The sequence below is a fragment of the Opisthorchis viverrini genome, assembly GCF_000715545.1.
Source record: "Opisthorchis viverrini unplaced genomic scaffold opera_v5_5, whole genome shotgun sequence".
NCBI lineage: Eukaryota > Metazoa > Platyhelminthes > Trematoda > Opisthorchiida > Opisthorchiidae > Opisthorchis > Opisthorchis viverrini.
In genome coordinates, this window is record NW_008751661.1 from 1,172,176 (window position 1) to 1,184,350 (window position 12,175).

At 44.4% G+C, this 12,175-nt stretch overlaps 1 protein-coding gene across 1 annotated transcript in view; it reads right to left on the reverse strand.

Annotated features, from left to right (window-relative positions):
- Positions 1-228: 228 nt before the first annotated feature.
- The window catches only part of T265_12567 (hypothetical protein), a gene marked incomplete at both ends in the record, with an annotated part of 26,985 nt that continues 15,038 nt past the window's right edge, over positions 229-12,175 (reverse strand). Inside the window, 1 exon segment of the mRNA XM_009164391.1 lies at positions 229-3,127. Coding sequence (XP_009162655.1) covers positions 755-3,127 — 2,373 coding nt within the window.

Here is a 12,175-nt window from a genome sequence, read left to right on the forward strand (position 1 = left end):
TTATGTTCGAATACGATTGAACGGGGGTTCAAAATCAAGAGAACAGAGACGGAAAACTATTTCTCGAAGTCACAAAAGTTATACCGAAATCTAGGGCTTGGCAGAAGTGACTGTTTATCTTATGACTCAGTCCTCTGTATCCTATTCAAATCCATAAAATTTCAGACACCCATTGAATAAGTCAGTTCTTTTAGCAAGGATGAAGAACTCTCCGATGTCTGTCAGATAGACTGGACTTTTTTTTCAAATATTTGCGTACAGTAAGTGAAAAATTAATAACTTAAAAAACATGACAGACAAGCACAAATATTTCACTTAGTTTTTTTCACAGACGCACACAACTCTTTTACATCTGATAGAAGGAAGAAAATTTATTAGGATGATGTTATGTACACAGGCCTCACATTCCGTTTGACTGAGAACCAAGATATTGCTTTTTCCATTTTTCCATTTTTCTGTCTCGTTAATCCACCAACCTTTATACCAGTATGGACAATACGGTCCTGCCTCTATCTCTCTCACTGCACAGCCAGATAAATATCAAGGGGTGAATTTGAAAGTCGACGACAGCAGTTATTGATGGACAGCTTCAGGCGCCAGCTCATTAGACGTTCGAGACTGGAGCAGCCGATCCGCTCCCGAGGGAAAAATGCTATTTGTAAAATGCGCACTGGAAGAGAAAACAAGTAAACAATCGTTTGGTTGTGCACCGGTTTCCCTAGGCTGGTTTGTACTGTCGCATTCATGGTCGATACTAGGATGAATAAGTTGGTTGCTGTTGCGAGGAGGATATGGTCGAAGCCAGTGTTGCGTTGTGTAGCAGTGCATGGTTGGAATTAGGGTATCCCGCTTGTAAAATCATCAGATTGGTTCCGCTAGAAGGCGTTCGATTCAGTGTGTCATTGTTCATCGTAGCGGTGCTTGGGGTCCCGGGCAGTGATGGCTGGGGTATTGAAGGGGGCGGGGGAATCTGAAGGGTTGCAGGTAGACCAGAGTTGTGGTCAATCAAGGGCTGCTGATGGTTTGAAATAGTACACTGATTATTGAACAGTAAGGGAATCTGTTGTTCCGAGCGCAAATTTTGACTGGGTTGGAAATGCATTGGGTTGGTTCTGCTCATGTTGACCATCCAAGGGACGTCGTAAGTCAAATTGTTCATATCAGAATAGGCTACTGGCTCGTACGCAACAGGAATTGCGTTTGTTCCTGGAGCCATTGTGGACTGAAAATGCATCTGGGTCTGTAGTGGATTTGGCAGGCTAGCGGATTCGATTCCAACTGGAAGATTAGAGCTATCCATATGAGCTGCCGAATTCATTGCTTGTTGCAAGAGGTGAGCATTTAAAAAGTTCTTCGAAACCAACATTGCATCTGGGTTGAGGTGAAACGGTATATTCACTGAGGATAGTTCGTTTAGCTTTGGAGATGAGATCAATCTTGTATTAGAAGAGGACGTATTCGAAGAAGATGTTCCAGCCGGAGAAACACTCGCGTTCCCAACGAGGTTCATCTCTGACTTTCTACTCTTGCGAGCTCCACATATATTCGCGCGCCAGTGCAAAGCACAATGTATCCCCAGGAAAAGCAAAACTGTTGAGAGAAATGTACCTATAATAGCACCCATTAATTGACTCAAGCTATATTGCGGTGAATGCAGTACAGAGTCGGAAGGTATTAAAATTTCCTTGGACCAGTCAGAAGGTACAGGATCTCTGGTGTAGTTCATGACTGGCGGGTCCGAGGCCACGCGGACTGGTGCAGCAATGGTTGACGTTGGTAAGAGAGGCCATTTGATCCGAACCAGCGTTGATACATTACCAATCACATCGTAACCAAGGCAAGAGTAAGCATCAGACTCTGCGATTCTCTCCACCACAATATTTGATTCTGCACGAGTTATTTCGTCCGCTGACAACCCATATTGGTTAAGCATTGCATTTTGCGACCGTACCGAGTTGCTGTCCTTGTCGATAGGTTGTGGAGAAAAAGGACCCGGTGGATGATATTGCCAAGAGACTCGCATCTGTCTAGACCCTCGAACAACGCACTTTAACTTTACTGCAGGTTTGCTAGGTGTGGATTTGCCTCTAGTCGACCCACTGGCGGTAGCGTTTTCTCCTCCATCAAGGCTCTCGATGAGTACATCCAAGCTCTCTAGTTGCGGCGGTGGACAGTGGAATATCTTCGGTGCATTGTACAATGAATCTGGTGGGATGTATACTTCCCTCAGGTCAGTGATTAGGTCGCTAAAGTTTCTGCCTGCCAGATTAGCAGGGTCAGCACATTTGGGCTGATTATCTTCCAGTTCCCAATTATTGGAAAACTGACCATCCCATCGACGTTGCCGTGTGTGGTACGAGTTGGATCGCCTTTGCAGCATGGTACGATAGCGACGGATCAACCATGTTAGCTGGCAATCACAATGCCACGGGTTATCGTTGATCTCAAAATCTTGAAGTTTTGCAAATATTCGGTCGTATTTACTATCCAGTCTGCGGAGTTGGTTGCCCTTGAGCAGAAGTTTGCCTAGCTTTCCATCACTGGTTAACTGCAAAAGTGGTTGATATGGTAAAGTTGTCAGTTTGGAATGTCGCATGATGAGGCTTTTCATTCGAACTAGACCAGAAAAAGTGTGGTCGTCAAATGCGGGAGGTTGATCAAGTTTGTCTAGAATAAGTGTCAGCTGTCCAAGACCGGTGAACGCATAATCTGCGATGTGCTTTAGTGGGTTACCCGTCAAATCTAACAGTTCCAATCGAGACCCCAAAGACTCAAATGCATTTCTTCCTATGGTTCGAATATTGCAAGACCGTATGTAGAGAGACTTCAGGCGCACATGGCCACCGAATTCTGGGGTCCGGTACATGGAGAGTTCACTTGGACCAAGATGAGAACTGTCAAACGTCTGGTTTTCAACTAGGAGGGATTCAAGTTGTGATGAGTAGGGTTCGGGGAGTTGCTTCAGTCCACGAACTTCGCAGCTCATTCGATTGGGGACACAGTTGCACTGAACTGGACAATCGGTCGAAAGGGCTGTGAACCGCAGCAGCGCCAGGAGAAAGATGATACGTTGATACATAAAAAATTCTAACGGCATCCTCGGTTTCCAGTGCATTGCGAAATAGTTCTGAAATATGGAGAATGGTTTTACGTAAGTGTTTTATATAGAAACAGCGGTTGAGTATCTCGGTCTCATGGAAAAGAAAACTCAGCAAACAACTAATATGATATTGATCCATTAATGATCCATTAACTCGGTGCGTTTAGTGGTCTGCGGGCAGCGGGATCCGGGTTCTGTCGACCCGATTGGCCGCGAAACGATGCACCAGAACACATGGATGACATGCTAGGAGAATGTATCCTAACTACTGAAAAGTGAAGCGAGTGTGTTTCGACACAGAAGAGTAGGATGCTGTTCGCTGTATTCAAAACTGACGACCAAGCGGTTTTCGCGTAGTCCAATCGTACACTATCAATGAGCACGAGGGAACCAGCCTTCTTCAATTCAGTTGAAAAGACCATGTTACTATGCGCATTGAAGAGAAAGTTAGCAGGAGTTCAGGTGGTGTTATGAATTGAATGAAATCTAGTACGCATTTTTGGACCATTTTATGTGCAGAAGGATCTCGCTTTTAACAAACGATATAATCAGATCCTTAGCTGATCGAGGATATTCTCTGGATGGGGTTGGACAGCTCTATTTGCTGCAATTTACTTTCACCTATGACAATTTGTGAGCAGAACTCATAGTCGTGTAGGTTTGGAAAACAGCCGAGTGATAAATTGGACTTTGCGGGGTGCGTCATTAACCTGTGTGCACTGTCACCGGTGAGTTCTAAACTACATTGAACTCATAAATTGACTATTCCTTTCTTAATTACTACCCTGGTTAATACTGCTACCGACAAATTAAACATGAAAGGACAAAAACACAAGTTGGCGGAGATTAACTGCGGACACAGTTCACCTGCAAGAGCTTACGAAGCACGACTCCAACCAAGCAAACAGGAGATTCCCAACATATCATCGCAATTCTGTAATTTCACCGTGTGACCACACCAATGGGAACAACTCACTGCCTTCGCACAATTTCCAAGCAGGCCTACATTGGATATTTTCAGAAGGCGGTTTCTGGCCATCGAACACAGGAATAATTCAACAGCGTTCTCTGTTTCATACGATTTTCAAACTGAATGCCTGCGTAATCTAGCTCGTTCTAGAAAGAATTCCCATTATGGCCGGAACGAAATCCCGGAAAAGGCATGCAGAGACTATGTGAGAACAATAAACTGAGATAAGGATGAATGAATTGCGTGAGGTGCGGATTGATGAACAAACTGAACTGAAGAGCGCATCCAGCACGCTTGAGACGTGCACATGCGTATCTATGCGCGCACACACACACATGTACACTATATGTACATGTATACCTTAACAGACAGAGTCTTCTACCATACTTTGCTCCGCGAGGAAGCAGTAGGCGCATGTTGATACATGCATATATGAGCCACGTTAGATGAATTACACAGTCATCTTTTGTTGGCATGCGAGCGACTCTTTATTTACAACAAACAAAAACCACTATCCAGGTAGCTTATGAAGCTAACCGAACATGATACACAACGGAACGAGAAGGCATCAATCGATCGATAGGGGAGTGAACTTGCATGGGTAATGGAATAATGATAGTGGATGGATTTTTTGTTTCAATCATTAATCTTTGGTTTTTTTTCGTGTTGTGGAAAAATGACGAGACCGGGGAGTATACGAAAGAAGGAGCAGTTTTGTTAGCTCACGGAGGAAGACATGGATGCGCGCGCGCACGCACTCACACACACACACACGGATTCGCGCTCACGCACACATCCCGAAGAATGTGTGATGCAATAAGGACAAGAATTAATAATAAAAACACCCGTCTAATTGTCTTCTAGTGATATATGATCGTTTGGTGGATAAAAACTGGGGGACAATGTATCCAGTTTTGTTTCCAACCTGGAGATAAGTATAACTTATCTGTCAATCTCACGAAGAAATAAAATGGACATCTGAGCTCTTTTGTATTCCTATCAAAACTTTGTTGTATCGGACAGCCGTCATTGTCAGTTTTGTGGACAGAAAAAAAACTTCCACGGCCCATATCTGACCCGATTTAAAGCCGCCTCTGTGCAGTCCATACACGTGCTTGTGCGTGGAGAACAAATATTTGAAAAACAGCAAATGGAGACTGGTTCACCTAATTTAGTTGACAGGCTACTGAACTCCAGTTTAAATGCTAATCATTTGCTATGAAAACATACTCAACTGGTAGAATGAGTAAGAACACATCACCCTACTAATGTCCTTTCTGTGGCAAGCCTTCCCGTGAACTGGCAGCAAATTTCATCGCGCTGTAGAGGAAATCATGATATGAAAAGCACAAGCCGTACGGTTTTCGCGGGGAGTGTCACTTGAGGTCGACAATCTTTACTGGTCAGAAATAGTTCTCAAATATTGCCCAGTTTTCTCAGGAAATGAAATTTGGGGAAAACCGTCGACAAAATGGAGGCTGCTCACGCTCAATTCACGATCCAAACTCCTCGTGTAGGTGAATCCGGTTTGATTTCGTTCCACACATCTGCCACCACATCGCAGGCTGTTTTCGGTGATCACAAGAATCATTTCGGTTCCCCTCTAACCCTTTTTATCTTAGTTATCATTCAAACTGAAACCCGGTTTTCCAGTGAAGGAAATTAAGTAGTCCATGTGTTTCTTTGATCATGCAAGCTACTGGTGAGTAGTTATGACGTATATCTGGTAGTCCGGGTTTCGCAGTAGAGAACACGGTTCACTGTCACTCACGCCACTGACATTTCGTCTCCAATCCTTTACTCTATCACAGCTATTGTTGGTCTGCGGCTCTCTAAGGTCACAGTCAGTACCGAATGGCCAGTGCTCACGTATGATGTCATGCAAGGTAAGTGACTATTCTGTCCTCTCTATGACTTTTACAATTAACCTTGTGTGACGGACATCTTTTACCTCGAGGGCCGGTCTAGATTGTTCTTGCCTCTTGAACAGCATTGAGCATGCATATCTGTTTTTCAGGTTCCGGCCTTTACCCATGTCTTTACTGTTGAACTCTAGTACTTCTTCAAGGAGCGCTACTCATAAGGCTGTTGAGAATGCCTTCGGTAGTTCACAGCTGGTTTCTCCCCTCTTGGAGCACATCGGGTAGGCTCGGTTCCCGAGTTTTCACTAACCTCAGGCTTTACTTGGACCCTCACTGTACCAAATTTAAGGAATATACTCAATTACACACCAAATTTTCCCAACAGGAGAGTCATCTGAATCCCTCAGTTGTGATATTCTTCAACCGAATGGGCTGCACAAAACGGCTGAGCATATCGTGGGTTATCAACGTCTTTGCAGCAACCCTTCAAGGAAACATACTGCAATATCTCAAATACTGCACTGGCTAAAACACAGGACGGCCTATGTGCATCTCATTCCGTTGAAGAATACTACAAACTAGAGCCTGGTTGAAATCGAATTGGTGTGTTCACGAACACCACTCTTTGTTTCGGGTTTATTTAAGATAAATGGCTGAACTGGTGGTGATCTGGTGTTTCTCGACTGTTTCCATCTTCTTTCTGCGTCCTTATGGAATTTTCACCATCAGTGTTGCCCACCGTTTTTGTCTGTGATTATGATCTTAAAAAATTGCTCGCAGTAGCTGCTGTTTTCGTCATTCTTTAGTCATTTTACTCGGCGGTCTGAGCCACTTCCACGTTGTTCCGAGTGGGTAGCCAGGAAGTTAGTCTGATTGAGCTGGGAGTGCAGCAACTCCAGAGGAGGCCAGACCCTTGTTTGGTTTCAACCACCTGGTTTATTTTCGGCACTGGACACCGCGATCCGGCTACCGTCTCTACAACAATTCCAATAGGTACTCAGGATAGACACGTGAAGCGTATGAAGATTATGGCCAATGCTGCGAAGCGGAAACTACCTTGGTGGTCCACCGTCGAATTTACCTTCATGAAATTTTTGGTGCGAACATGGTCACCCACTTGGTCTGCGCTGATTTTCATTGCCGGTTTCTGGCGAACACTGGTCTGGGTCAATACCGCTGACACGCGCACCCCAATCAGGTAAGCTTGACCGAGTGAGGACTTTCGGTGCCGGCTGGTCCGACCAAGGGTCACAGTCACTACAGTTTTTGTGATACATAAACCGTGCTGTTCGGGATACTGGAACAATTTTTCCCAGCGATTGGCTATCAGTCGTGTAGTTAACTGGTAAGCACACCCGACTAAATCTCTGAAGCCTAAGTAAGCCGCTTTGTTCAAACAAACCGAGGATTGTACTGCGTCTGTCTGGGAGTTCGCTTGCTTCCTTTACATTCATACCACGTCTGATCGCTGGCATTCTTGTGTTTGCGATCATCGTGCTCTTCAAAAACAAACCAAAATATAGTAAATTCGGTTGTTCATTCGTCTACCTTAAATAGGTCTGCACACTACGCGTTTCTGAGCGGTGTGTCGAGAACTCACAACGTCTCTTGAAGTAGGTCAGAAGTACTGAGTTACCAATTGATCGTTTGTCAACATTGAGGGATGGATGGACAGAAATAGACTTTCGTCCACTTACTTGGTACCATGACCGAACAAAAGTGGTATCCCAAATTGCAAAAAGTGTACCAAGAGCTTGTTTTCCAAATTCACCCCTGCAGAAAATTCAAGGGTCGTTAACTGGAGTGAATTAAGTGATCGGTTAGGAAATGTTGCCTACTTACCTATTCGTTTTTTCTCTCCCAGGGAAAAAGTTAATTTATTGAGACTATTTGGTTCTCTGATGCGATCAAATGATCCAGTTTTATCTAACGCGCTTCCAGTGGCAAGTTAGACAGTGTTATTGAAATCGAGTAATTAGTCTGCTCTGACGCGGGAGCTTCAATGCTGCATACTGTTTCGAATATAGTTGATAAAAACTTAGCAGACGCTGTCAGGCAATGAAATCCTTCAAATTCGATAATCTTTCGACACGTATCTTTCAAGCCATGTACAAAGGCTGCAGTTCTGCCAGACAAGAGACACTGAAGAGTCGCTGATGAATTCGGCATGTGTCAGCTAACCCGCAATTCACGAAAAATGTGGTTCGGTCCACAGATGAGCACGAATGCAGTTTGTATCGCAAATGAGTTTCTTTCTTCGTAAAGATGCGGATCTCGACCTGAGCCTTTCATCTTTGTAAACTCTGTGTTTGTTTGCTTGGCTAGTTACTTGTTGTATAAACAATTCTGTTCGGCATCACTATCATCATGATCATCTCCGTCCAACGGTAGCACCCTTTCGAATCGCAAATGAGTTTCTTTCTTCGTAAAGATGCGGATCTCGACCTGAGCCTTTCATCTTTGTAAACTCTGTGTTTGTTTGCTTGGCTAGTTACTTGTTGTATAAACAATTCTGTTCGGCATCACTATCATCATGATCATCTCCGTCCAACGGTAGCACCCTTTCGATGTCTAGTTGTCATGCCACCCGAAGGAAGCATGAGAACTAAGTGTCAGAGTGCCCAGGCCTAAACAGGAGCAGTCGAAATGCTGTGGTTGGGTTTCAAGCACGGACTTTTCGGTGAGTAAGTTCGGCCATCCCGATCTCCGCAGTCATGGTGGGGCTAGTCAACACAGCGTGTTTGGACTGGAACAATCGGTTAATGGGCTCTTTAACACTGCTAATTGAAACTCGACCCATTGTGCACGGTGACCGAGAATTTACGATGATTGTTCCAATAAGTGCTAATCGGAAAATGTACCGAAACCTACTGCTAATGCAGCCGCAGTCCTAAGTGACAAAGTTCAGCACCACAATACTCACTGCGAAACATTCTATTGTAGTACTTTGAGTTTTAATGCATATATCCGGGCGACACCAAGAGTTTCATTCGACCAGTTTAGTTCTTATTGTCGGAGAAGTTGAATAAAGATTGCCTTATCCGCTACGTCAAATTAACGAAAGAAAAGTCAGTTGCCTGGTGGAGTAAAAAACACTCACACTGTGCCAAATTAAAGGGTGTAGATGTTGGATGCTATCCGGCTGCCATGCCAGACGAATACAATGCTCCATCATCTGTATTCATGTATATGAGTGACTGGCATCCGAATCGGATCTGGCGATCAACAGTGGTCAAATCATTGAAGGCCCTCAGATAGTTGAAGGTACATAGAAAGTGCGCACTGAGTCCACTTGAATGCCGCACGCAAACAATTGGCACTGATGTAGGAATTAGGAGATACGGTTGAGCGCACACAACCCCATTTGAAGCTATCAGCTGACCTAAACATGATGGGGGGCACCGGTTGCTTATCGTCGAGGCACTGGCCTCCACCGTCAGTTCATCTAGGTTTCAGCCCAATGTATGTGTTTTTGGGATCCAAGCGACATCAAAGCACTGATAGACAACCTGGCTGTCTTCCACTAACCATGTGGTTGGTGAAGTCATCATCTTGGAGTTGATACTGTCTGGTAGGCACTCACTAGAAGATAGACTAATATTACCTCGATTTCAGCTGTTTGAGCTCATCAGCTGGACCGGTGAATAACGCTGGTGACCCACAAGAGTAATCTTACGAAGGCATATGGGTACTTATGCCACGCGAGTCCACACGGTTAAGGGAGTGCTACGGAGTTTCAGTTTCTTCCTAATTGCTCATTACCTCGATTTCAGCTGTTTGAGCTCATCTGTTGAACCGGTGAATTACGCTGGTGACCTGCAAGAGTAATCCTACGAAGGCACATGGTTACTTATGTTACGCGAGTCCACACGGTTAAGGCTGTGCTACGGAGCTTCAGTTTCTTCCTAATTACCCGCTTGCTTTGTGGGATTGAGTCTCGTCGAATCTCAAAGCTTCTTACATCTTCAATCATAACCATCACCTGGTCACTCAGCACTCCGTAAAGATGGATGTGTATCCATCTTCACCCTTGTTTCATTATTTAATCGGTACCGTGGGGAAAAACCTTGACAATGATGGTGAGCGTGGATCTCAGCTCTGACTTGTACCAGGTCAAGTGAAGTCAGGTCAAATAAACAAGACTTAGCTGATTCACTGCAGAACTGTCAAAGTTATCACTATCGCAGTGGTTGACTGGTTAAGGATTCCTGACGAGTGACATGTCCTCGTGTGTGTTTGGAAACAGCTCTGGCGAAATTGCCTGTTGGACATAGAGAACTCAAATGCGCAAACCTCTGAAGGAACATACTCCTCATAAAGAACCTTCTCATCTTAAGGGAGTCCCTTGGTTCTGTCCCATTCACACACAAATGTTCTGTTGAGTGAGGATTCCTGTGGCCCAATTCACGTCAATCCTTACTATCTGAGAAGTAAGTGCAAAGTGAGTGCAGACAAACGACTTGAAAAGAAGATAGCAGAGTCATCCACAGTCACTCTTGTCATTAGGAGACCTCAAATAATGGTACCTGTTCAAAAGGGCGCAAAATCTGCTGGTCAACAGTTACAAACAAAGCATTCTCTGTCACAGTCGTGAAGTACGGAAAAACTGTCGAAAAATTCACCATCCGTTTCATCTATGCGTCACCTACTCGGTAGTTTCTCTTCATACAAAACTGTTCGTTTAGAACACAATAGGACGCTTGGATCGATTGGGTGTCATTGCAACCAGTAAAGCGAAAATGTACTTTCACGTTTAGTTTTTGCCTCATTTTCCTTGAAGTCGCCGACCTACCCAAGGTCTTTTTGTCCGCAAGCTCAGCCACATGAAACCAACCAGACTAAACGGACATACTGTAAGTTGGTCGTTGGTCTGTTCGCCGAGCTACCAACATTCTCCTCTATAGCATACTGTTAGTTCCCCTAAGTCTACATCTGATTCGCATTGTTCCAATTTGTCGGTGACTGTGCAAAATGAACGAAAAACAAAAAGTCCTTTTGTTCTTCTTCATCGTCTAACAGTCTGGATTGGTTCATCAGTCAGCTGTTTTGTTCAAATTATGAGGATACCTGACCGGTTTCTTGTAACCATAACTGGTACGTTTCCTTCAGTCAAACGAAAAAAATATTAAGTTGTCTCATTACAACGAACTGAATAATTGGCTACATAGCTCATCGCTGAAGTGAAACGCCATTCTGGACAAAAGTTGACTGACAGGGCTAATATGAACTCGCTTGCTGTGTGGCGCGAAATTTCCAAGAAACATTGGATGATATTTCCAGAAGGAAACACAAACTCACTTGCTACACGGCTGTGGCCACGTGCGCTCTGATCACTAAATAGTTCTACCGCTTATGAACTAAAGCAAGCACTCGCACAATCTTCTTAGAAGGATAATGGTAGCATACATCATCCGAGGTGTTCCAAGTCATCTAATTACGGTCTGTGTGTGGGCATGAGCTTTTGAGCATAAGTCCACGGTAAAAGATGCTCACACCATACCTCTTACTTGTAATCGCCAACACTAGATGGGCATCCATGCTTCACTGGCTTTTCAGATCATCTTTTAGGCGCATCCGCTCACTACTCGTCTGGGCAAAAAAGGCGACCAAATCATCCACCGTAGGCTGGTCGTTTTCATGCACACCGTACGATGAACCAGACTCTCCAGCCACAAACGATGGTCAAATGTTGACTTGATGTAGTCATGCTTGTGGATCATGGGGCCTGAATTGAGCCCACTGCAGCTTCTCTGATCTTTACGAGAAATTCCGTTGTAAAACATCGTCAGAGGTCGGCCAGCAGATCTAGTTTCACTCAACTGGAAAAGACTTCCCTTCGAAGGGCAACCAGGACTAACGCAATTATCCAGAGGAGTGAACTGATGGACCACTTTGGCTGGTTGGTTTCGAATTCATCCATTCTCAAGGTACTACCACGCCAGATCGTCAAACACAGTCAAATACAATTACCAAAGATACAAATATAATGCCCCAATCTTTACCTCATTTGGAGAGTTCCTGCTTACATGTACAAAATAATGTCAATTACTTGGAAAAATCTGTAGGATTGGTGTGTCATTCCAGCTGTAGTAGAACATAAGGTTGACGGAAACCCGGGGAACGCGCCTACCTGATGAGCTCCAAGAGGGGCGAAACCGAACGCAAACTGTCGAAGAGTTTTCATCAAGCTTGTGAGTAGTTTCCTTTATGAAAATATACTGCGATATCTCGAATATCGTGCCA